The 26,084-nt window shown below is 45.7% G+C and overlaps 1 protein-coding gene across 5 annotated transcripts in view; it reads left to right on the forward strand.

Annotated features, from left to right (window-relative positions):
* The first annotated feature begins 349 nt into the window (after positions 1-349).
* The window catches only part of ANK1 (ankyrin 1), a 229,642-nt gene continuing 203,907 nt past the window's right edge, over positions 350-26,084 (forward strand). For all 5 annotated transcript variants that reach the window (XM_056116807.1, XM_056116811.1, XM_056116812.1 and 2 more), the window contains exon 1: positions 350-685. In XM_056116807.1, the coding sequence (XP_055972782.1) occupies positions 560-685 (126 nt within the window). In that variant the 5' untranslated portion in view covers positions 350-559. The remainder of the gene's footprint in view (positions 686-26,084) is intronic.

Below are 26,084 nucleotides of genomic sequence, written 5' to 3' on the forward strand. Positions count from 1 at the left end.
CCCCGGGCCCGGCCTGGCTCCCCTGCGACCCGGCCCCCGCGGCCTCCCGCGCAGACTGCCGGGCCCTCGCCGCAGTACCGACGCCTCCCGCCCCCGCGCCGCGCCGCCCCCCGCGCCGCCCACAGCCGTCCCGGGCGCCCGAGCGCGCTGCGGCCTCGCGGGCGGGAGGCGTAATCCGGGCCGCGGCCGCCGCAGCCCGCCCCGCGCGTCCCGCCGGATCCCGCCCCGCGCATCCCTCCTGGATCCCGCCCGGCGCGTCCCGCCCCGCGGCCGCGGCCGCATCCTGCCCGGCGCATCCCGCCCTGCGAGCGCCTCGAGGCCGCCGCCACCGCAGCCTGCCCGGGGCGCATCCTGCCCGGCGCATCCCGCAGCATCCCCCGGATCCCGCCCGGCTCATCCCTCCTGGATCCCTCCCGGCGAATCCTGCCCGGCGCATCCCGCGCGGATCCCGCCCGGCGCACCCCCCTGGATCCCGCCCGGCCCAGACCCTTTCTCCTCGTCCCCGGGCGCGGGGTGTCGCCAGCGGCACCGGTGAGTGTCAGGGACTCCGTGACCCGCCATGGCTCAGGCGGCCAAACAGCTGAAGAAGATCAAAGACAACACCGAGGCGCAGGCCCTCCAGGAGAAGGAGAGGGAGGAATCCATCCGGAAGCGCAGGAACCGCTCGCGCGAACGCAAGAGAAAGGTGAGCGGCCTGCAGGGGGGCGCTGGGCACAGCCGGCGGCGCCAAGGGCAGAGCGGGCGGCGCCGCCGGGACCTTTCAGCACCTCGGACAGAGCCCAGCGGGCCCGCGCGCGCCGCGAGCAACTTTTCTGGCCCCAGGCCCGGGGCCGGCTCTAGTGGGGCTGCTCTTCTCTGCACGCGCCCCTCGGACTCCCTAGAGAGCGGTCAGGGGAAACGCGGCTCCCGGATCCGGAGGGTGACCCACTCTCCAGCGCGGGGGACAGCCCTCCCTGCTCCCGTTCTGTCTGCAGCATCCTGGAGCCTTTGGGTCCAGGATCAGGAGAGGGGCAGTTAGCGCCGTTCAGTGCTCGGGTTTCTCACGATGGGAAAGGGGGGGAGGGGAGTTCCCCTGAGAGCCAGGCCAGGCATGGTGCTGTCCTGCCTGGTCCCAGGATCAGGCCTTTGAGTGGAGGACCACGGAGGCAAGTGTTGCCCCATCCCCACAGTGACTCAAGCCCCTTAGGTTCACTTGCTGTGTTTAGCATTTCCTTTCTGGGCGGGGGCGGGGGGTCTTCTTAGCTATTATTCCAAGCACCTTTAGAAGTACCTTAGTTTAGAAATGACTTTAAGTGCCAATCACCTTTGAGAGTGAAGGGAGGGGTAACTTCCCTGGGCAGAGGGCTTTGGCCAAAATGTTTTAGAGCCCCCTGTGGAGTAGGCCAGGAGTGCATGGATGTAATTCTGGGAACTGGAGCCAGAACTGAACTCAGCTCCAGGAGGGACACTTTAATCCGCGGAGATATAGTGGAGCATGGCCTGTGAGTGACCTTCTTGGGAAACCTGGTCCCTCAGCATGCCAGGGTCAGGCCTTTGAGAAGCAAATATTCTCCCCCACCCCCATAACTTACTTTTGGAAAGAAGTTTGGAGCCTGTGACAGACAGCAGAGTATGTTAGGGACAAGTTGTCTGTGGGTGACTCTTCCCAGAAAGACCAGCATCTAGTCCCTTCCTACAAGTAATCAGCTGGTTCAGGCTTTCCTGCACCCATCAAAGGCAATCTCTCCTTCTTGAAGGGTTTGCTATCTTGTTTGTAAATAGTTGTTTCATAAGGCAACACCCCTTCAGCAGGACAGGAAAAAAAAGAGGCCTTTCCCAAACCGATGGTGAATCAGAGTTTGGGTGGGAGCCACTCAGAAAGGATATCTCATCAGGTTCTTCTGCTAGGGTCTGAAATATCAGAGCCCATCCTATGAGTTAGACAGGGGAAGTCTGGTGATATCTGATGGTGTTCACCCACTTTCTTGGCATGAATGGGCACTTCTTGTTAGGAAGCAGTGCTCTGGAGTTCCATCCTGGCTGACTGTGCCCGTTCAACCAAGCCCAACCTTCCCCCAATGGCTCACCCAATGTTTTTATCCCATTCCTTGCTCTGGAGCTTCTTCCTTAACTCCACAGATATCATATATTTTGAGTAATAGTCAAAACAAGTCTTCCTTCTTTTTATTGACTTCTTTCCATTTTCAGACTATTTCCACATAACTGTGAATTTTGACAGCAATGCACAGATATAGAAGTGTCAGTCTCAACATTCTTTTTATTTCTTTAGTTTAATCATGATTTTCTTCGTAAATTTTATTTCCATTTTTAATGCTAGTTGATAATATATTCCCCTCCCTTTGAATTATATTCTTTTGTTTTACTAGCTGGTTGCAGTATACTGCGTCAGCAAGCATTTGAGAAAAAGCCTCCCATACAGATTTTCTTTATTTTATACAGTATTCTGAGTACTATGCTTGATACAAAAATAAGAAGAAATCTTCATTTAAAGTGGTAATAATAACATAAACCCTTAGAGTTGATCCTTTGGCATAATAAGGCATAAGAGGAGTGTGGGGGTGCTTTACATATGGCAGTTCACAATCATCATAAAATGTAATCATATTTGAGATCCCTCTTAGAGGGCAGAATTAACTGAATTTGTAGCAGAGTACAACATCACAAAGGTAGAGATCTCAGTGGGGCCGGAGAGGAGGCCAGCAATGCAGCAGGAGCTCTGAGAGAAAGCAAGGGACAGGAAGACCCATGTCGAGGTGGAGGGGGAGTTTGAAGATTTGCGTAAGGTAAAGTCTAACTAAGAGCCATTATCTACAAATAAAGTTATTTCTCAAGGCAAGTCACATTAGAATCATGCAGCAGAAGATATTCCAGTGGGCACTGTAGGCAGACCTGGGAGACTGTGGAAGCATTCTCCTATGAGCATAGAGAAAGAACTTCATACATGCAAATGAACATTTTCTTTTGGTGACTTTCATCATTCGTGTGCTTGTGGAGCTGAATGAAGGGCTTTGTGAATTTACCCATATGAACGGTGTTTGTCCCCCTGGCTAACCTACTTAACAGGATTAATTGAGCAGCACTGCACCGTTTGTAGAAATCATCGCAGTTGTAACTTCAGCGGTGGTTGCAGTTTTTACAGTTGATGATATTGTGTGGGAAGGCGCTTGCTAAGGGGTGCTGCTCACCGGGGGGTGGAGGCTGATGTTGTGACGCACTGACTGACACAGATAGAAACCACCTCGACACAGGGAATTGAGCTCAGACTCCAGGGCTCTAAAATTGCCTGTGTTCTTCCGGGACTTCATTCAGTTTTCTGTTTGTATAGCATACATCCTCATCAAAAGCCTGCTTTTGGAGCTGCAGCTTTTAAAATAAAAACTCCAGCATTGAAGACGTTTACTGATAAGCTCTCCTCTCCACCTTCACCACTCTGAAAGTAGGAATGGAAATAAATAAATTGCAAGACATTTTTAAAGCAGGCATTTACATTTAGAACAGAAGCTTTCTAAGGCTGAAGAAGCTTTGGGCATAAAAATATGTGCTTTTTATGTTTAGCCAGATCTTGTACTAGGAAGGAGGACAAGAGATTTGGAGTGAAAGTGAGGCCAGAAGTGGATGAGGAGAAAGAGGGGCAGAAATAGAGAAAGGGGAAGACAGAAAAGAGGTGGAGGAATTAAGTCAGGAGAGGGGCTGGAGCAATAGCACAGCAGGTAGGGCGTTTGTCTTGCATGCGGCCGACCTGGGTTCGATTCCCAGCACCCCATATGGTCCCCCAAGTACCGCCAGGAGTGATTCCTGAGTGCAGAGCCAGGAGTAACCCCTGAGCATCAGCTGGGTGTGACCCAAAAAGCAAAAAAAAAATTAAGTCAGGAGAGAAGGGAGGTACATCTCAGCCTGACTTTAAGGGGTTACACCAAGCCTGCAATCTGCAATGCCTGGAAGTGTCCCAGAATGGTGTGTACTGGGCTCAGTACTGGTCCCTCATTCTGTCTGCCTATTTCATTCTAAGATATTGATATAGAAAAAGATCATTAGTTATTTGTAGCTGTGAATCCAGTAGCTCTTGGAGTACCTGGCACACGTTCGGCTTGCAGTCAGTGTGGAATGAGTGGGTTCGGATATTGATCTCTCCTTGCCTGGAGGTTGTCTTGGTCACAGGCTTGTGTTGTGGTGACAATATGTTCTCTGATTGACTGTCTTTGTGGGGAATCAGAAGCAAGTGTGATTTTTCTTTATTTTCTAGTCCTTTGAAAAGCAGCAGAGCTTTAGAGGCAGGCAGTGGAACCACCTAATTTTTTGGTGCAGTGAATTCCACCACTGAGCATGTAGTTAGTTTCTTTGCAAGACCCGCTGCACTAAATGCCAAGTGGTTTCAGCCATTTGGCACAACAAATGCTTTTGCCCAGGAGTTCCTGGACCGAAGAGAGGAAGGTACAGGAAGGAAAGGAAAACTGTCAGTTCAGGGTGGACAGTGGCCTTCCTGTGTTGATGCACAGGTGCTGCCAGATGCCCTTCTTGGTTCTGCAACTCTAAGAGCCCCTGCAACTCCAGGAGCCCCAGCGACCCTCAAGGCGCAACAGACATGTCTTTGATTGATCAGGTGATTAGGATGACAAGGACTATTTCTGGGGATCTGATGAAGCAGAAATAGTCATGACCAACTGAGTTTTATAGCTAGGGAGATGGGGGTGGGGGAAAAGGAAGAAGAGGCAGGTACATCATGGGGCCCAGAACCCCCATTTGTAAGGGGTCTCAGGTATTAACTGCTGCAATCTCCAAATACAAATTTGCTTTGAGAGTTAACTGACATAGCCAGAAAAGAATGAATTTCTTCATCCAAACTGAAACATAGTTCCTCTTGCTCAATCATATCATGAAGACATGTTGCAGTATGAACTGGAATTTGTTTATATCTCTATTTTGACACATGAATTGCATAACTATATTGCATTGTATGTTAGTCATTAATATTATTAATATATTAGTTGCAAAACTTAAAAAAATACCCCTACAACTTTGGTAATCTTGCTTTAGCATTGCTTCTTATTTTAGTAGTTTGGAGGCCTCAAAACATGGAAGTGGTCTGCCTTTCCAAGTTTGGGAGATGCCGGTAACTGAAGATGTGGGAATTTTCACAGATTACTGTGCCCATTTCTTGACTCAGCCCCCAGCTCCCTGCTGCCATGAAGTGGTGGCCGCGTTGTTCCCGGGTGCCTTGCACTTTCGAACTACTGGGAGACCAGGAGAGCAGGGGCTGTGGGCAGAGCTGGTATTATTTGCTCAGCCGTGTCCCACACTCTGGGCTTGCACATCATCACTCTTCACAGCCACTTCTTGAAGGTGGTGGGACAGCAGCCAAAACTCAAAGCTGGAGCAAGTGACCTTCCTGTAAAGGGACCTCTTGAACCATCCCTCAGCACCCTGCCTTTCCTTGTTCACCCCAGAGTACTGGCACTCTCTTTCTCCCAATGTGGCAGTACTTACAAAACACAACCTTCCCCTCCCACCTCATCTAATAAAAAGGAGCAAGTATTAGCAAATGATTCTTGGTGCAACTTGTATATGTTAGCTCATTCCATGTTTTACCCCACAATGCCTTTATTCCTCCTTCAATGAAAAAATCTCATTACTTTCTTCAAGAGATTTTTCTTGGGAGATAGATGTAGTAAGTGGATTAGGCACTGGTCTGGCAGATGACCTCTCTGTTATTCCACACCTACCAAATGTGTGGAGTGCAGAAATCTACCAGAGCTGATGGAATTCATGGTGTTAGGAGTCAACCCCTCTGTGGAGACTCTATATTTTATGTTCAAAATAGTGTAACTTCCAAGTAAATTTGCATTTTTAACATTCAAAACAAAAGCAAAACTCTGTTGGCCAGCAAATTAAAAAGAAAACATCCACCTTGCCTCATCTACTACCAATGTGACTGGGTAGCTGTCTACAGAGAAAATGTCACCATGTTTTTCCTAAAGTGGTAATACATTTCAGTTTGTTGTTGGCACACTTCCCTCCATTCCAGAGCTTGGACTCTGTTAGCTGCAAATCAACCTTCTTTGTCCATGGAAGTGGGGCTTTGTTTTGACCACAGAGCAGGCAATTGCACCAGGCCTTGTGACTGGCCAGCTGACCCAGGGCCCATTGCACTGGTGCCTTCTCAGGAGTGTCAGACCTACGGGATGTTAAAGGCTGCACTAGGCTCTGAAAAGACACAGTTTTTGTTCTCAGATGAATGACTTAGAATTGATAGAAAAGTTGCCAGAGGAGGAAGAAGCTAAGGCAAAGAATGGTGGAAGGTACTGTAGCTTAGGACAGTAGGGGTGTGTCCAGATTCTGGATGAACTTGGTTGTGTGAAGGTCCCTCTTCGCATCTTAGGAGCAGCCTATGCATTGACGGTAAGGACCCTGTCAGGTACCTGGGACAAGATCAGAAGTCAAAAGAAAGGAAGCTGAGAATCAAGCCCTAAGGATAGCCTGTGCCTGGCTAATATTTCCCCTTTACTTTCTGTTCCCAAGACTCCTCCTCCTACCACATAATCAGCAGATGTGCTGACCAGTGTAAACACAGTGACGACATTCACATCTATTCCCCGCTGTCTTTTCTGTGCGGCTGCACAGAGGAATCCCTAGATCTCTGACGTCCTGTATTTTCTTTTTTTTTGTTGAGTAACACTTGCCTGGAGACTTTGTGTTCATGATGCGATGAGCAAGGCCAGGCCCTTTTCCAGAGTTCTCATACTTTGTCTTGATCCCTAGGATTTAATTTCCTGTCTCTAATAAGTCTTGTGTGCTGCTGGTCAGTTGGAAACTAAGACTAAAGGAAGGTATTGAACCTCTTGTCACTTTAGGCAGTGCAGACCAAAGGAGCAGAGGGTACAGAAGAGACAGACCAGGAGTGTGGCGCGGTGATAGAAAACTTGCTCTGCACATGTGGGGCTTGGAATGAGAGAGAGAGAGAGAGAGAGAGAGAGAGAGAGAGAGAGAGAGAGAGAGAGAGAGAAATTATTAAGTCGAATAAGTATAATGGGGTGGAGAAGTGGATGTGACAGGAAGCATACTGTGGGTCTGTGGGTAAGGGTCAAAGGACGTGTTTTGTCCTGGACTAACATGACATGAGACTTACAGCCTATTCTTAGATTCAAGGTGACATTGGCAGAAAGAGTGAGAGGGAGAAATGTCCTTCAGCTTTGTTAGTTTTCAGAATCACATGAGGAAGAGGGCCTGTGTAGTCCGGTCCCATCTTCTCTCTAGTGAGTCTGAGGTGGGAGAGGGAAGATGCTAGCATAGCCACACGGCTTTCCTCAGGGATGCTTATAGAGGTAACCACTTCCCAGCCCCCGCAAACTCTTCTATCCCAGTGACAGGGACATCCTAAGAATGTGGCAAGACTTAACAGAGGACAAAACATGGAGGTGAGATGAGAGGTGAGGGAATAAATAATTTTGTTTCTTGTTATTTCTTTTGTGTCCAGTTCCCCCAAAAGAGCCAAGCAAGAAGTTTACTTACCCTGTGTTCAGCAAGCAAGCTAGCAAAACTGGGTAAGGCAGACTGAGCCTGAGGAAGAGAAGGACTTGGGAGGGAGGTGGTGCCTAGGTCTTCATGGATAGTTAGCCTGGGAAACTGTATCAGCATATTAGGGACATGCCATCCAGCAGAGGCAACAGCACTTTGCATAGTTTGCAAGTACCACATAGAGGAGGAGATAGTATAGTCTTGGCAGCCAAATAGGAGCAAAGAGAGTGAGAGAGAATTGGAGGAGCTGGAAAGGGCCTGTCACGAGGGCCCTGGGCAAGGGAAGCTCTGAGGGCTGCCAAGCAGAAGCGTGAAAGAGGACTATGGCTTCAGTGAAGAGCTGGTCTGTGGGAATGACTGAATGTTGAGGACTGCCCAGCTGAGGGAGGAGCTGGTTCGAGCATGGACTGATCATGAGCATATGCAAGAGCATAGGAGAGCATAGGAGACACTTACGGGTGGGAGATACTTGCTGAGTATTGTAAGTAGTCAAGGATAATCTGATGGGTTCCATTTAACATATGTTGTCATATTTTTCACACATGTGTTTGTGCATATGTGCATGTGAAAGAGATTCAAGCCAACTGGGGCTCATTTTAAATTTGGTGGTTGGGTGGTTGGTTGGTGTTCTTTCTTGAGCTAGAAAAGAGGAGAGGAACAGGTTAGAAAGGAAACAAGGAGTACTGTTTTGAGTAGACTCTTTATATTCTGGAGACTTGCTGAGAGAGGGAGAGTGCTAGCAGCTCTGCTGATGCTGGCATGTGCCCACCTGTGGTGAAGAGAGGTGGTCCACAAGGATCCGCCTGTGGTGAAGAGAGGTCGTCCATTCAGGCATGTGTCTGCCTGTGGTGAGGAGAGCCTCAAACAAGGGCTAGTGTGCAGATCTTCTGAGTGATCGCCTTAAAGGATACTCTTGCCAGGGACACACATAGGGCCTGGCAGTCACTAAAGGAAACTGACTGCTGGGAGCACCTGGCATCAGGGAAAGCAAACCCAGGGCTGAGGGAAAGAGAACAAATACTCTTAAAGAGATAACTTTGGCACATCACCCATTGCTGAAATACTCTGGATTCACTAAAAACAATGCTTGAAATATGTTATGAAGGGGCTGGAGTGATAGCACAGCGAGTAGGGTGTTTGCCTTGCACGCAGCCAACCCGAGTTCGATTCCCAGCATCCCATATGGTCCCTTGAGCACTGCCAGGAGTAATTCCTGAGTGCAAAGCCAGGAGTAACCCCTGTCTAGTACCGGGTGTGACCCAAAAAGCAAAAAAAAAAAAAGTGAAGTCCCTCAAAAGGTCATATAAAACATCATTTAAAAAATATATGTTCTGAAGATTTTCGAAATATATATATATATATATATATATATATATATATATATAATGTGAGGGGCTGGAGTGATAGCACAGCGAGTGGGGCATTTGCCTTGCATGCGACAAACCCGGGTTTGATTCCCAGCATCCAATATCCCTGGGCACCACCAAAAATAATTCCTGAGTACAGAGCTAGGAGTAACCCCTGTGCATCACCAGGTGTCACCCAAAAAGCAATATATATATATATATATGTATATACATATATAATGTGATTAGAAATATAATGAAATTAAAAGAAAAGATAAGAGGGGATTATCTAAGAGGGTGTCGAAGCCTTCTCTGCCGCTATACTCTGTGCAGTATATAGGTGACACCACACCCCCACTAAAGAATCCAAGGTGATTTGGATGAGAGCCCAGTAGGTAACAGAATGTACTGGCTCAGAGAGGAGCTGGACTGTGGTCCCAAAGGTCTAGGCACTTGGGACTTGGCATGTGAATCTGTCCATTGGAAACCAACTTGAAAATGTGTGTGTATTGGGTCTAATACTCCCTGCTGTAGCCAGAGCAAGTGTCCAGAAATGCAAATATGATTTCCGCAATCCCTCCTTTAAAGCCTACAGTGTTTTTCTCTTTTTACAAATTTATTATTTTTTCACTGTAATTTACAAAGCTGTTAATAGCAGAGTTTCAGGTATTTAATATTCCCTCTCCAAAGCTGCCACCAGTGTCAGCATCTCTCTACCAATAACCCACAGTTCCCTCCTCCCCACTCCTTTTCTTTAGCAAATTAATTAGAAAAAAAAACTTCTTTTGCTTGCTATACTTTGGGCCACATTCTTACACTGACTTTTAAAAATTGAATCACCATGAATTACATAGTTGCAAAGTTATTCAATATTAAGTTTCAGGAGTACAATGTTCCAATACCAATCCCTTCGCCAGGGCCACTTTCTTACACCAATATCCCCAGTTTTCCTCCCACCCACTTATTTTAATTTTATTGCTACTTTTAATTCTTGTAATTTTAATTAATGTGGTTACCTCATCTCCATATCACTGAAATGTACAAGATCTTGTACCAATTAAACTTGTGTTATTACCAGTCGAACTTCTCACTTTTCTACTCAATTCCCTCCTCCTTGGCATAGGCTTGCCATAATTTGGTACCGTGCATTCTCTTGTCTTATTCTGTATACCACAGATAAGTGAGAACATCCAATATTTGTCCTTCTCTTTGACTTCTTTTACCACAATACCCTCCAGTTCCACTGGACTGCAGTGAATTTCATGATTTCTTATTTTATTACTGCATCATATTCCATTGTTTGTGTGTGTATATATAATATATATGTGTTTTTGTGTGTGTCACAACTTCTTTATATGTCCATCTGTCTTTGGGCTTGGGTTAATTCTGTGCCCTTGCTATGGCAATGAACATAGGTGTACATATGTTCTTTTGAATTAATGTTTTTGTGTTTTAGATGACAAAATGGAATCATTGGGCATTATGTGAATTGTAATTTTAGTTGTTTGAAATAACTTCCGTAGTGTTTTCCATAGGGGCTAAATCATACAGCATTCTCATCAGTAGTGAATAAAAGTTCTCCCCTTTACCCCACCATTCCTGTGTTCTTGAAATATGCCATTTCCACTGGTGGGAGATGAAACCTCATTATTATTTGACTTGGATTTATATAGTCTAGATATTAGTCCTTTATCTGATGTATCATGTGCAAATATCTTCTCCAATTTAGTTGTATTCTCTTTTATTTGAGTACAAGTTTCTTTTGCCTTGTAGAAGCTTTTCATTTTTATATAGTTCCTTTTATTTATTTTAGTTTCTGTTATCATTGCTGATGAGATCACATCATTGAAAACACCTATGAGGTCTAGATCATGGAGTATTCTATCATTTTTCTAAGTGTATTTTATGAATTTGTGTCTAACTTTAAAGACTTTAATCTACTTCAAATTAGCTTTTTATGTGATGTGAAATATGAATCAAATTTTATTTTATTTTTTGCATGTGATTATTCAGTTTTTCACATTATTCTTGTAGAAAAGATTTTCCTTGGTCCACCCAGCTCCTTGGTCACAGATTGGCTGTCAGTAGATCTGAAGGTTTATCTCTGGACCATTAGTTTAAATCCATTGGTCACATAGTAAATATTTATTCTAGTACCATGGTGTTTTGATTACTATACTATATAGATTAACTAATAGTCAGGAAATGCAGTATCTCAGTTTTTTTTCCTCAGAATGGCTTTGAATATTTGAAAATTTTCATGATTTCAAACAAATTTTATTTGTTCTAAGTCCTTAAAGAACATCATCAGAATTTTGATAGATTTTAACTGCTCTGAGAGTTTAGCCCAATCTTTTTGACCTGGCTTCTAAGCCTCCCAATCTAACCTTTTATTGCCTTTCTTATCTCTTCCTTTCCAACATGTTTCAGTCGATTGTCTTCTTAATTTCTAGTACTTAAAAATGTTTACTTCCCTATGTCTTTACATCTTCCTGTTTTCTGAATCTCTGGTCTCCAACTCTAATTGCAAAATCTTTCGTCAGAACAAAATGAGGTCAGTCTCCCCTGATTCGTGTTACTCCAGAAGACACAGAGGTAAGGTAACTAGGCATAAAAGGGATGTTAGTGTGCCTGGAGGCTATCATTGAAGTGCATGTCCCAGCAGCCATGAAGTGGACTTTAGGATTAAATGGTGCCTGATCCATGCTGGTCTCCTGGCTTAGATGTTTGCTAGCTGTGTTGCTTTGAGCAAGTTGATTAATCACTGAATTTGAGTCTCAATGTTGGCATTGATAAAGAAGAAAGAATAGTACCTATTGCTACCATGTTGGGATGTTAGGAGGATTGAAGGAGATATTGGTAAAGCACCAGGAATTCAGGAAACATTCAATAAATATCTCTGCTAGTGCCTTAGTTCCCACTCATGCCCACATCCCACTTTGGAGGAACCATTGAAACAGGTTGTAGACATGGAGAGTGGGGTGGCAGAGAAAAGTATGTCAGTACCAAGATTACTGAATGGATTAGTGACGATTCAAAAATAAAAATGGCACCAAAACTTCCCTCTTTAATAAAGCATAAGAGGTGAAAGTCTGAACCTACTTAGCTTAATGCTCATCTTGCATAGACATCAAGGTTACATACCAAGGTTGCTAGTACTTATCTAGAATCACTGCCAATTTCTTAAATTAGGAAAGACCAGAGAAAGTGAACCTGGTCTAAAATTCAGTTAATGTGAACCTGATCTAAAATGCTAGGTAACGTGAATCAGGAATGGCTCATCAGAATATTTGCTTTAAAGTTTAAAAGTGTCTGTAGAATTGTATGAATTTAAAGAGACATAAGATTTTTCCTTTGAAGCAGAGACTGGCAAATACATTGGAATGGTTTTTAGGAAATCTGCCTTGGTCTCTGCTATCCGGAAAATGAGAAGGCTGTCTTTCTGACAGTTGGCTCTGTGGTGCTAAGTGGGCAGAGCAAGGCCCTTCAACAGTTCATGCTGCTCATTCTGGCAGGTTGGATTCTGTCCAAGAGACCTCCCTCATTTGGGACACATCAGCAAACTAGGCCAGGGCCTCAGGGCCATCTCAGATCCTGAGCCATGTCCTGGGTGCATAATGTGACTGGAATTCCCCAGTGAAAGAGTTTACTGCTTCAAGCCAAACAACTGCAATCAAGCCAAACTTTCTTTAAATATGATCATCTTAAATGAGTGCTCAAAGGAGGTAAAGTGATACTTATAATGCCCTTTCAGTAACAGTATTGCAAACCACAGTGCCTAAAAGGAAAAAAAGGAGAGAGGAAGAAAGAGAGGAGAAAGAGAGAGGGGGAGGGAGGAGAAGAGAGGAGGAGTGAGAGGAGAGAGAGAGAGTGGAGAGAGAAAGGAGAAAGTCTATCATAGAGGCAGGATGGGTGGGGGTTTGGGGGAGGGAAACTGGGAACAGTGGTGGTGGGAAATGTACACTGGCAAACCGACTGGTGTTAAACATTGTATGACTGAAACTTAATCATAAACAGTTTTCTAACTGTGTATCACATAGTGATTCAATAACATCTTTTTTTTAATTTCTAAAAAAAATTTAAAAATTTAAAAAACTTGTTTTTTTTGCTTGAAATATACCATAGCCCTTTACCCCCTAGAATGGATCTGCATTTAAAAGGGCATATTAGAAAACAGGCAATGTGGTTGAATCTTAACACTTTAAATTTACACGTCAATATTACCCCATATAGAATAGGTCTTAAAGCCAGATGGAAAACACATTATGGTTTTCAAAATTTTTTTCAAGATGTTGTTCATAATGGAGTTGTTTCAGGCATACAATGTTCCAACATCAAGCTCACCACCAAGGTCCCCTTCCCTTCACCACCAATGTCCCAGGTTCGCTCCCAATCCCCAGCCTGCCTCGTTGGCAGGCATAAAGCAAATTTTACTTCATATTACTGGCTCCAACAAATTTAAAGGAATGGAAAATGGAATTATAAAAAAATAAATCAATAAAAGTCAATTTGTGGTGATTGATTGCTATGTTTTAACCTTTCTTAATCTAGTAGAGGGCAACTATACACACCATCAGTGAGTGCCGTACTCAATGTCACATGTTGAAAAGTTTCTCCTGTCTTTTTAGTGCTTCTTGCAAAAGTGGTTTTCAGGGGTATACATTTCTCAAACTGTTTCCTGCTCTTGAAGTTCTGTATATTTCCTTCAAATATGAATAACAATCTAACTGGATAGAGTATTCTTGGTGAGGTGTCTATTTCAGTGAGATTTTTCACTTTATCCCTACATAATCTTCTGGCTTGTAGAGTCTCATTTGATAGGTTTGCTGTACATCTTATGGGATCTCCGTTGCATGTGAGTTCCTATTTTGATCTTTTCTGCTTTCGATATTTTGTTTCTATCTCTGGATTTTGTCATTTTGAGTATAATGTGTCTTGGAGTTTTCCAGGTTGCATCTGGTTGCTGCGACCTTTTGGGCTCCATGCCTGTAATCCTCAACTCTGGGAAGTTCTTATCTATGGTTTCTTTAAAGTATCTTCATCACATTAGCCTTCCTGTTCTTCAAGGACTCCAATGATTCTTACATTGCTCCTCTTGAACTTACCCCATCGTTCTCTAATATGTAGTTCATTTTTTTTCAGACTTTTTCGCCAACTGCTGTTTCCTAGTGGCTTCCTCTTTCTCAACTTGTAGCTTCTTGATCTTTTGCTCAATTGCTGCCTAATATGCTATTCAGTGCTCTATTTGAGATGTTTTAATCACTTACCGTGTTCTTCATTTCTGTAATTTCTGAGTAAAATAGGTTTTTCATTTCAACTCTTATACTTTCTTGTGCTTTGCTGACTCCCTGTGCTATTGTTTCTTTGAACCCATTAAATATCCTCATCATGGTGCCACTAAAGACATTGTCTAAGGATTTACTGAGTGATTGTTGTTGTTTATGTCCTTGGTGATATTATTTTTGTTCAGTGAACTTGGTGGAGTTCTCTGTGTTTTCCCATTGGCTTTCTAGTGTTCTTGCTGTGCTGGGGGTGAATCTTTGCAGGTAGAGCCCTGTAAGATATTGAGAGATTCAGTTGGAGATGGTTCTTTCTTCTCTGCCAATCACTACCAAATGACAGGAAGCATAATTGTGACCAGTGTGTAATTTTCTGAGCATATCCATCTTCAGAAGTTGTGGTGTGTATTCTTAATATGGCACAGGTTGTGTGTGGAAGCTTCTGGAGCCTACCTGAAGGGGGGCTCTCCTTCCATTTCGGAGTAGGCCCAGTGGGTCACTTGGAGGCAAGCCTCTCCTGGAGTAGTGGAACAGCAAGTAGAGGTCAGGCAAAAACACATTCTTTAAAAAAGATTTTTCCCTCCAGGGGTCACTTCTGAGAAAAGTCAGGACTAGCCCCACAAAGCTTGGTGTGACTCAAATCCTCATTCTGCTCCCAAAAGTGTTCAGAACCACAAATATTATCATAACCATGTTATCTGAACCAGTGGTATTCAACCAAACTGGCTGTTGAAAAAGCAGTACCATAAACTACAGTAAAAATTTTAACTTAAGAGGGCTGAGGAGATAGTACAGGTCATGTTCCTTGCATGCCCACCCCCAGCACCACCTGGTTCCCTGAACAACACCAGAAATGACCCTTGCGCACAGGGCCAGCAGAAATCCTCAAACACAGCTGGATATGGCCCAAGCCACTGCCCCATTTTTAAAATTAATACTTTTAAAGTTTTTAAAGTAAAGTTGTATTATAACATTATATATTTTCCAGGTGTACACCATTATAAATCAGCATGTATATGACATTAAGCTTACCACTAGAAATCCAGTACTATCCTTCATTATAGAGTTAACCTCATGACTCTTTATCAAGTGGAAGCTTTACCATCATTAGCTTCTTCAGGAATACTTTTTAAGGACTTCTGCATGGAATTCACATTTGTACATCTAGTTGGCACTCACTGCCCTTGCCCAGCCTTGTTTCTTCAGTAACTTCTGGTCTTACCATTTATTCAGCTTTCTCTGGAAGCTAGAGTCACAGTTCTAGCAGTTTGGTAGTTGCCACTACCCTTCACAATTCTTTGGCTGTTCCCCTCTGCCTTCAGGACAAAGGCTAACTTCCAAGGTTACGAGGCCCTCATGATCTGTCTATGCTGCAGTCTCTCCCCTGTCTGCCCTTCTTACCCTCATATCCCCGGCTTCCCAGGCCTGATCCTGTCTTTTCTTCCCTTTGGAACTCGGTCTTATAGCTGCTCATTTTCCAGTGCTTGTTTGTTCTCCTCCAAGAAGCTCTGCTGAGAGTACAGGCTCTCCAGAAGGAGTGCTCCCCTGTGGGAGGTTAGAGAGATGGTATCCGGGTCTTTTCTCACTCAGCCACTCTGTGGGGTTTGCAAAAAGCAGATGAAACTTTCAGAAAATACTGGGACCATGGTGCTGCAGTGAGCAGAGAGAGGTGCTAAGAAAGGCCAGTCCAGGATGGGGGGCCCAGGACAATGAGGAAACCAGTGCTCAACTCTGCACTCAATTTATGAGGCTGAATATGAGACTCAGAGGCCTCTCCTTCCCACACCACCCCCAGGCTCATGGGCATTGGCACCTTTTATCGATCAGAACAGACTTGGGCGTGAAGAGGTCTGGGGCTGAGTTCTTCTTGTCCTTTTTCCTGTAACCCTGAACACTTCGCTGAGTCCCCATTTTTCCTTAAGAAAGGTAATGTCTTACAGGTTTTGAGGTGTCTTCTGGGAGAATCCATAACTTTGTGATGCTGACAGTTGACAAGGTCACAGGACAAAAATGGTCCCTGGATGCCAGATGGCTCCCCTCACCAGAGGTGTGCAAGAAGACAGAGCTGGACAGTTGAAGCTGTCTGGGCTGTGGGCACTCTGATGAAACAGGCTGCCAACAATAGGGCTGTGGGTGGGGTGCGAGAGACCACCCAGCACAGGCTCTCCAGCTCCTGTCGAATGCCATGGTGCTGCAGTGAGCAGAGAGAGAGGTGCTGAGAAAGGGCACCGCTGTTGAAAGGCACTAGATGGAGGTTCAGAACATCTTCTCAGAGCATGTTTTGGGACAGGCTGTGGTTGTCCCCTTGGGACTTTGCATCCCCAGATAAGGCCGGGATGGCTTCACCTCTGATGTTCCTAACAAAACGTAACCTCCTCTGGGCAGAGAACACCTGCGCGAGTGAGCAGAGGTGGAAGGCAGGTGCTTTCTATTCCAGTGCAAGCGTGTTACCCAGAACTTCGTAGCTGGGGTGACGCAGGGAGACTGTGCCAGAGAGGGGACGCCAGGCTGTGTTGAACAGAGCTCTCTGAGGTGGTGCTGTTTCTGGGGGGAGGAGCACCTGGAGTGACTGGAGAGGGGGGCAGTGCGTGGCACCCAACACTCACGGGACAATGCAGGACTCAGGAGTGTTCTGACTGCCCTTGAGACCCAGGCATCAGGCTTAGGGCTGTGGCAGGAAGGCCAGGCTCTGGAAGATCCTTGAATTTCAACACTAGTGAATGTTCAGCCTGTGACTGGAACCTTGAATGATCTCTCCCCAAAGTTGTTATTAATTTACCTATCTTTTAATAACAAGCAGCAAGTAGCTGATGCAGAATGTGGTGGGCAGAAATGTGTGTCATTTTCCATTTTCCTGCCAACTTCCAACCTAGCAGAAATAGAGTGAGACCCAGTTTCTGGTGGCCCATGGAAAGAATGGAAGGCCAGGGCTCCCGACCACACACTCCACTGCAGCCCACTGAGACCTGGGAGAGCTTGAGAACAGCCCCTTCCTCAGGTGGGGACCTCGAAGGGCCAGACAGTCTGAGGAACTTGTCCATCAGAGCCCAGGCTGGGATCCAGCTGCTTCTGGGGCTCTGGTGAGGATGAACAACATGAAATCAAATGCCTCAGGAAAAAGATGGGGGTAGGAGGAATTGAAAATGAAGAATATTTTTAAAATATTTTACACATAGAACATAGCACTGAGCTAGATAATACTCTGCATATCTGTCCCCTTGACTTGATAGGGTTCCATCCTCCCTATCTTGTATGGTCCTCCAAACACTTGGAGAAAGAAAATACAACCAGTTCAATTCCCAAAAATGGAACCAGTACCATAGATATGTATTCAGAGGTAGACATATAGACAGTCATATTTTGTCTAGCTTCATAGAGACATAATTACGTTTATGTCTAATTCTGTCTATATGAAGTTAGATATAATATATATGTAGGCAGAGACATCGACAGATCTAGATATAGAGATTAACACAGACATAGATGTAGTTACTGAAAAACAGGCACAGAAACACACCTATAGACAGACATAGATATAGATGTCGAATAGACATACATACCAGGGGATGCGTGATCAGGGCCTCTCGAATGGGAACATCAGGAGCTAAGGATGCTGGTCCTGCTGCTTAGCAAGAAACAGCTGATGATTCTGGGGAAATTATCTCATATCTGAGCCTTATATCTCATGGCAGGAAGACCTGCAGTAGGCTTGCTGATGTCAAGTCATGGAAGGGACTTGGCAGCTCTCCTTCCTTCTCCTGTGTCACAGTTGCAGTTCAGGGGACGGGAACAATAGTGCAGCAGGTAGGATGCTGGCCTTATGTGTGACCCACCCAGGTTTGATCCCCAGCATCCCACATGGTCCTCTGAGCCGGCTAGGAGTGATTCCTGAGTGCAGAGCCAGGAGTAAACCCTGAGCATCACCGAATGGGCTCAAAAACAAACAAAGCCACAGTTCAGAGAAAGAAAGTGAGGTATTCAGATACACAGGACTTTAGAGGCCAAAAAGTACTAGAAATATGTATCAGACTTGCCTCTTCAGGTGAGACCTCAGTCCCCTACAAGCTATGATGCTTTGTGTTCAATGTGGTAGAAGAATTCTGAGAAGGAAACAGGGATGGGTCCGCTTGATCCATGTGGAAACAGCTCCCCAGCAAAGCAGCAGAATGGTAAACACAGACCTTGCTGAACTCTAGGTGGAGGGGCTGCATTGTGCCCCCTGACCTCCCCAGCAGGGGCCCAGGTAAGCTACCAGAACTGGCATTTGGGTACAGAAGACTGATCCCCTCTGGGATCTGGTGGGAGCAAACTTGCCCTGAATAAATTATTCCATCTGGTCCGGCCCCCCCACTGCCCTAATTAGTGCTCTTTGATTCCAGTTGCACCTCGGGCACATCCAGGACCCAAAATGCTGCTAGCCATGGTCTGCTGTGGAAATTTATACCATGAATCTTTGGAACATTCATCAAGCTCAGCCTGCCCATTCTACAGTCAGAGCCCACGGGGGAGGAGATTTGTTCCTAAGATTCGTGTTACTAAGCAAGGCCAGAGTTGGGAACTTTAGTACTATTTGGAAGCAATAAGAGCAAGAGATGTCCTTTAAATCACTGAGTCAGTCTGATTACCTGTCTGGCTACCTGTCCCTCAGCCATCTGTCACTCCTTGTGTGTGCATCTGTGCACTGATGTGCATGATGTGCATATGTATCCATCGGTGTATGGTCTGTTCACAGATGACCGTCCATCATCTGTCCTTCAGTGTGTCTGTGTTTCTGTGTATCTCGCTATCTAATAGTCTACTATTTTACTGTGCTTCCTTCTTGGAAAGAGGGACTCTACAAAAGCTTCTTTGCCAATGTATTGTGCCATTCAGACAGTCCTACGCCTGTTTTTTCAGTATTACCATCTTCCTTCTTTTATTCCTCCTCTTTATCTCGAATTGTGTGCAAGGTCATCTCCTGCTGTGCCCACCATGCCTTACTCATACTGTCAGCGCTGAAGGAACTTTAAAACCTTTCACCCTGGCTGACCCAGCCAGTGCCCATTCACCTTTGAAAGTACCAGAAAAGTCTCTTCTTCCAGAAAGGCTTGTCCTGCATTTAAAAACAGAAATTATTGCCCCCTCTGTTGTACTGCAGTACTGCTGCTAGTCCCACTATTACAGCACTCATTATTTTGTCAGGAATCAGAGGTCGGTGAGTTTACTGTGAAGTGTAGAAGGGAAATATGTTTTAGTCTCTGCTGAGCATGTTAGCTCTGTCTTTGTAGGATGAAAGCCACAGACAAGGCACATAGAATGATGGTTAATAAAACTTTATTTACCGACTCTGACGTCTGAATTTTACTTCATTTCCACATGTTATTCTTTTCTCCCTAGTCCATTTAAGACTGTGAGAAACCAGCCAGCTTGTGGGCTGGACCTGACCCTTGGGCACAGACAGCAGTCCCAGAGCTGGGTGCTTGTTAGGGGCACAGAGGTGCTGCCCTGGTCCTTTATTCTGCATTAAGACACGTGGCCAAGTGAACAGGTCTGTGCTGTACATCACTACAAGCATTGTTATTGACATCATAACTCTGCATCATTGTCAACTAAGATTATTGTAAACAGTCATTGTTTTAAGCAGTCCTTCCAGGGTGGAGGCCGATGAGCATCACAGTTCCACAGCACGGGAAACCCAGGCTGTAGGGCTGCTCCCGGGCAGAAAGTTGGTGCGTTTGGGCCTGGGGAGGCAAGGAGCGGGGTTCCAAGGCCCCAAAGCATCCAGGAGTGAGTCTTTTGGTTGTGAAAATAGAAACAATCTGGTGGCCGCCTGGGTAACAGGCCTGTGTCAGAATGGAGCGGTTTCCTTCCTGCATCTTGGCACTGCGCTCCCGGAATGAGAGGCAGCCGTGTCTGTTCTGTTGAGGGAGAATTGTTACACATAGCTAAAATTAGATATTTTGTTTGAATTATGTTAATTTGACTTAATTGCTGGGGAATGTCAAATGTTCTTCAGAAATTCAAGCTCTCTGCCGCCTTGGTGAATAATAGTAATCCCTTATATTTGGGTAGTGCCTCAGCATTCCCAGCGCTGCCGCTTTCATTATCTTATTTGATCTCTCACAACAAACCAGGAGGGCAGCATCTGAGGTCAGGTGGGGAAAAGAGGGGGTACGGAAAGGGGAGGTTGCATTTCTCAAGTTACAGGGGAGACCCGAGACAGGAACTGATTTCTAGGTGGTTCTGTTCGACTAGTGCTGCAGTTTTTAAATTTTGTCCTTCTTTAAAATGTATTTAAATAGAGCGTTTTAGGGGCTGGATAGATAGTACCGCAGGTAGGGCACTTGCCTTGCACGTGGTCGACCTAAGTCCAATCCAAGGCATCCCATATAGTCCCCAGAGCACTGTCAGGAGTGATTTCTGAGTGCAGAGCCAGGAGTAACCCCTGAGCATCACCAGGTGTGTTCCCCCCGCAAAAAAAAAAAACTTTAAAAATCTGTAGATGAGGCGAGCTTCATCTCTTGGCAGCTCATGCACCTGCAGAGTCCTGTTTTAATGGCCCCACGCTGGCTCCTCTATGACCATTCTGAAATAACTGATCATAAATAATGGTTCTCCCGTTGTTCATCGATTTGCTCGAGCGGGCCCAGTAACGTCTCCATCATCAGACTTGTTGTTACTGTGTTTGGCATATCCAGTACGTCACGGGTAGCTTGCCAGGCTCTGCCGTGCAGACAAGATACTCTCAGTAGCTTGCCAGGCTCTCCGAGAGGGGCGGAGGAATCGAACTCGAGTCAGCCATGTTGGCTGCGTGCAAGGCAAACGCCTTTCCACTGCGCTATCGCTCCAGCCCAACTGATCATATTATAACCAAACAGCCATATTTTCTTTTTGTACTAGACCAGGTATGTTATGTAGCCGGTCCTGGCCATGCACTTATCTGTGGCTATGTGCTCAGAGCTTGGCCCCTTATGCTTACATGACACGTGATTTAACCACTAAACCATCCCTTGGCTGCCAGCACCAGTATTTTTCTTTCTACATTAATTTTCAGGGCCAGAGAGATAGTACAGTGGATACGGTGCTTGTCTTTCACACTGCTGGTCTGGGTTTGATATTAAGCCTTGCCATATGGTTTCCTTAGCTGTGCCAGGAGTGATCCCTGAGCTCAGAACCAAAAGTAAGTCCCAGCACCAGGTGTGACCAGAACAAAACAAAAATTAACCTTGAATATGATTTAATCTTGGCTGGGCCACCTGAGATGTCTACTTTTATAAATAATTCCCCACTAATCCCGTGAATAAGATTCCCATGCTGCTTGTGGAGCAAATCGGGGTCAAGCTCCACCTCTTCTACCTTTGACCTTGGCTTTGACTGCTGGACATCTGTGTACACGTGCATGCAGGGGATTGTTTCTCATGGTAGAGGCTGGAAAAGCAAGAGGAGCCCCTGCGTGTCTGTGGCTCTGGCTCCAGGCTGGAAGTCAAAACAGTCTTTTGGTACTCTCTTCCCAAGACATGTGTTGAGAGCCTCCTTCCTCTCATCGTTAGTGCTATGGTTGGCACTTGCAAATGTTTTGTAGATCTCATAACTTATTTGAAGAGAGTGGGTATCACTATGACTGTTGGACTTGGAACCTTCCAGAATGTTTCTGTTTGTTTCTTTTAATTGATTGCATTCCTCTAGAAGTAGTAACAAAAGCCACCAGAGCACTGAACACTGGTTTTTGAGTCTCACAGTCACGTCCCCAGCGTGCCTGATTTCTGCTCCTCCCTGGTAGAGTAGACCAACTGACCAGCAACATAACTTGCTCTCTCTTGGTTACTTTTGGACTAAAAGTTATGTTTTTAATGTTTATTCCAGAGTTAACAGTTCCTTTCAGCCTGGTCTCTATCCAAATGTCACTTCTGCAGAAAAGACCACTTTGAAACACTGTTCACCCTTCTTCCAACTCAGCTTCAACACAGCCTGCCTTCTACTGGATCATTCTGTTTCATTTTATTTCTTTCTTTGTTTCTTCTGGCCATATCTAGTAGTGCTCAGAACTACTCCTGGTTCTGTTCTCAGGGATCACTCCTTGCCATACATGGGTGCCAAGAAATTGACCGAGTCGACCATATGCAAAGCAGGTGTTCTATCCACTGTACTTTCAGTATGGCACCTGCTGAAGTTTATTTATTATCTGTAATCATGTTATTTATTGTTTGCTATGAGTCTTTTCCTCCTTGCATTAAAAACATTCTTCGTTCATTGCAGCACTCTTTACAATAGCCAGAAACTGGAAGAAACCTGAATGCCCAAGAACAGATGACTGGTTAAAGAAACTTTGGTACATCTACACAATGGAGTACTATGTAGCTCTTAGAAAAGATGAAGTCATGAAATTTACATACAAGTGGTACAATATGGAAAGTATCATGCTAAGCGAAATGAGTCAGAAAGAGAGGGATAGACATAGAAAGATTGCATTCATCTGGGGGATATAAAGTAACAAAGTATGAAATTAATACCCAAGAATAGCTGAGATCAGCACCAGGAGGATTACTCCATAACTTAGAGGCCAGCCGGGTATCCTAGAGGAAAGGGCAGCTCAGATAGAGAAGGGAGCACCAAATAAAGGATGTTTGGAGGATCCTCCCAGGAGGGGAGATGCATGTCGAAAGTAGACTATGGACTGAACATGTTTGCCACTCAATGCCTCTTTTGCAGACCACAACACCCAAAAGGAGAGAGAGAACACAGGGGATTGCCCTGCCACAGAGACAGGGGGGATGGGGGGATGGGGGTGGGAGGGATATTATCCATGGTGGTGGAAAATGGGCACTGGTGGAGGGATGGGTATCTGATCATTGTATAATTGAAACCAAAGCACAAAAAATTGTAAATCTACAACTGTAAAAAAAAATAAAATAAAATAAAGGGAAAAAAAAGAAAAAAAAACATTCTTCAGAGTCAGAGGACTATTATAAAGGTTAAGGTGATGCTCTGCAAATGGCGGACCTTTGTTCCTAGAGCACTACTGGGGACAGGCCTGGAAACCCTTGAGTGCTGCCATGGTCTGGAGTAATCCCCAGCACCATAGGCCTGGCAGCACTACATTCTCAGAACTGCATAGTGAACTGTTCATGCAGTTGACCCGAATCACTAGGAGTGCCCACAGACTCCCTGAGCTCTACTGAGTAGGCAGCTCTAAATAAATCACTGTCACTGTCACTGTCCTCCCGTTGTTCATCGATTTGCTCGAGCAGGCCCAGTAACGTCTCCATCGGAGACTTTGTTGTTACTGTGTTTGGCATATCGAATACATCACGGGTAGCTTGCCAGGCTCTGCTGTGCGGGTGAGAAACTCTCAGTAGCTTGCCGGGCTCTCTGAGAAGGGCGGAGGAATCGAACTCGGGTCGGCCATGTTGGCTGCATGCAAGGCAAATGCCCTACCGCTGTGCTATCGCTCCAGCCCTAAATAAATACTACAAAGAAAATAAACTATGAGAAAAAGCACTTTGCATGTATTATCCACTTCTCATTTTCCAGACTCTAGATGAATGGTTGGCACATAGTATATGCTTATTAAGTACATGTTAAAGAAAACATTGGGTTACCACAGTCCTGCAGATTTGGTACCATTAGTCCCATTTTACAGAAGGGAGATTGAGACCCCAGGCCAAAGTGCCCAAAGTCTCACAGAACATGGGATGTTGTGGGCTCTGCAGCAGACATGTTCCTGGGGAGCATGGACTTCTGCTCCTGCCTGGGGTCTGTGAACTGTGATGTATGAGCTTCTGATGGGGTCTGCTTTAATCTACTTTGCTGTGGTTGGTGCTTTCTAACCTGTGTCCAAGATTGCATCAAAGTTCCATAAGATACTTTTAAAAAGTGCATAAAAATTAATTGTACTAATAACTTTTTAATTCAGGTGCTCCTCTGACATTACATTTAGTTTTACACTGATGGGGAGATGTTCATCTCTTGATAGGTTGTTCCCATGAATCTGGAAAAATAGAAGCAAAACTGCCCGGAAAAGTCCAAAGTTGGCAGAGAAATATGAGGGATGACTATTACCCAAGCAACCTTCAGTTTGACTTTTTTAATAAATGGGGCATCCAAAGAGACAGTCAAGTCGTTCAGGCACTTGCCTTTCATGTACGTATCTGGGTTCAACCCCTATATGAGTCCTCAAGCATTTCCAGGAGAAGTAAGTAAGCCCTGAGCCCTGCAGGGTCTTGCCCTCCCCCTCCCGCGCCCCCATAAAATGAATCAACCCCTCAAACGGCTTTATTGGGAGTCAGCAGCTTTATCCATGTGAATAAAAACACTCATGCTCTGCAATAGAGCTGTGCTGGGGTCAGGGTTAGACCATGCACTTAGCAGTGAGGCTGTGAGCTTTTCCTCAACCCTCAAGCATGGCTGTGAGCCTGAGAGGGAGCAAGGCCAGCCCCTCCCTTTCCACGGTGACGGCTGTCCAGGGTATCGAATACTGGGCCCAAAGGTCCAAGCAAAAGAAACTATGGTAGTGTCTCCCTTCTCTGTGTACATGGTACATAGAGTGCTTGGAGCTTGGAGCCTTGGCATTAAAGCTCCATGATCCTCAGCAAGGAGCTAGAATTTTGGAGTTAAGGCACTTAGGTCTACCAGGTCACGTGGAGGGCTCCTCATGCCTTAACGTCCACCAGGCCATGTGGAGGGCTCCTCACTCCTTAGCTCTCCCAGGTCAGCATTGAGTAGTGCCTTTCCCACTCAATGTGGAAAGGTCACTGGTTGCCTGCAGAGACTCCAGGATGCCCCTGGTTGGGGAGTCCTATCTGCAGACAGGTCTGTCTGTGTGTCTGTCCCTGCCCTCCTCCCAGTCCGTTGTCTCCTGCGAGGCTTGTGGTTGCCGGATTCTCTCTGACATGATTGCTGCAGGGCTATGGCACCCATACCCTCTGGGTTCCCCGAACCGGGAGGAATAGCATTAGGGCTTAGAGCTGTTCTTTTCCCAGAGCCCGAGAGTAGGACAACTGTGAGGGCAGAGCAGGGCCTGTGGTTACCCCCCCACACACACACACACACAGTGCCCCTAACTGTGAGAACAGAGCAGGGCTTTGTGGTTACCCCCCACCATACACACACAGTGCCCCTAACTTTGAGGGCAGAGCAGGGCCTTGTGGTCATCTTGCCACACCCCCTTCCTGCAGTACCCCTAGAGGTTTGAGTGCCACTTTCTTTTGGCACCAATGCTGGGTGGCAAGAAAGCTGAGGGAATGCCCTCCTGCCCATGCACCAGCCACAGGACACTCTGGGAGGAAGTGCTTCATGCCACACTCCTCCTGCCCAGGGGCCTGGGAGAAGCACCCAGGCCTGGAACAGGCGGACTCTAGGAAATGATTATTCAGCCAAACTGTTTACACTTGAACACCATGTCCGTTTTCTGGGCCCAGTGGAACCTTTAAAAATTAAAATTAATTTTGTAGAAACAAATTATGAATACAAGAAAAAAGGAAGATCTGAAATAGAAGTATTTTATAAGTGGCATTTGCTAAGTTTTTCTGATGCAACTACAAGAGGCTCTGTTTCTGCCATCGTCTGTCCAGTGAGGTGTCTGCTAGACGGTTCAGGGTACAATATCTATGCCGCTCCCCCCAAGGGCTAGTGCCTTAACTCTACTACTAACAGGAAGTCCAAATATAGGAGCTTGCCTCTCCTAGGGTTGCTGGGGAGCTAGAGAGAGAGAAAGAGGAGAAAGAGAGGCATAGAGGGAGAGAGAGGAGAGGAAAGAGAGACATAGAGAGAAGAGAAAATGTGTGTGTGTTTGTGTGTGTGTGTTGAGTTTGTATCTTTTTGGTTCCTGGAGTAACTCCTCCAAGCAAGCCCCCATGGTCATCTCTTTGGCACACTCATCTCAGGCGTAGGCAGAGGCATTACCATTGCTCTGCTTGTTGTCTGCTTCCTAAGAAACGGAGGATGTCAGGGACCGCAGCACCGAGGTGCT

The sequence above is a fragment of the Sorex fumeus genome, unplaced genomic scaffold (genome assembly GCF_029834395.1).
Source record: "Sorex fumeus unplaced genomic scaffold, SorFum_2.1 ptg000033l, whole genome shotgun sequence".
Lineage (NCBI taxonomy): Eukaryota > Metazoa > Chordata > Mammalia > Eulipotyphla > Soricidae > Sorex > Sorex fumeus.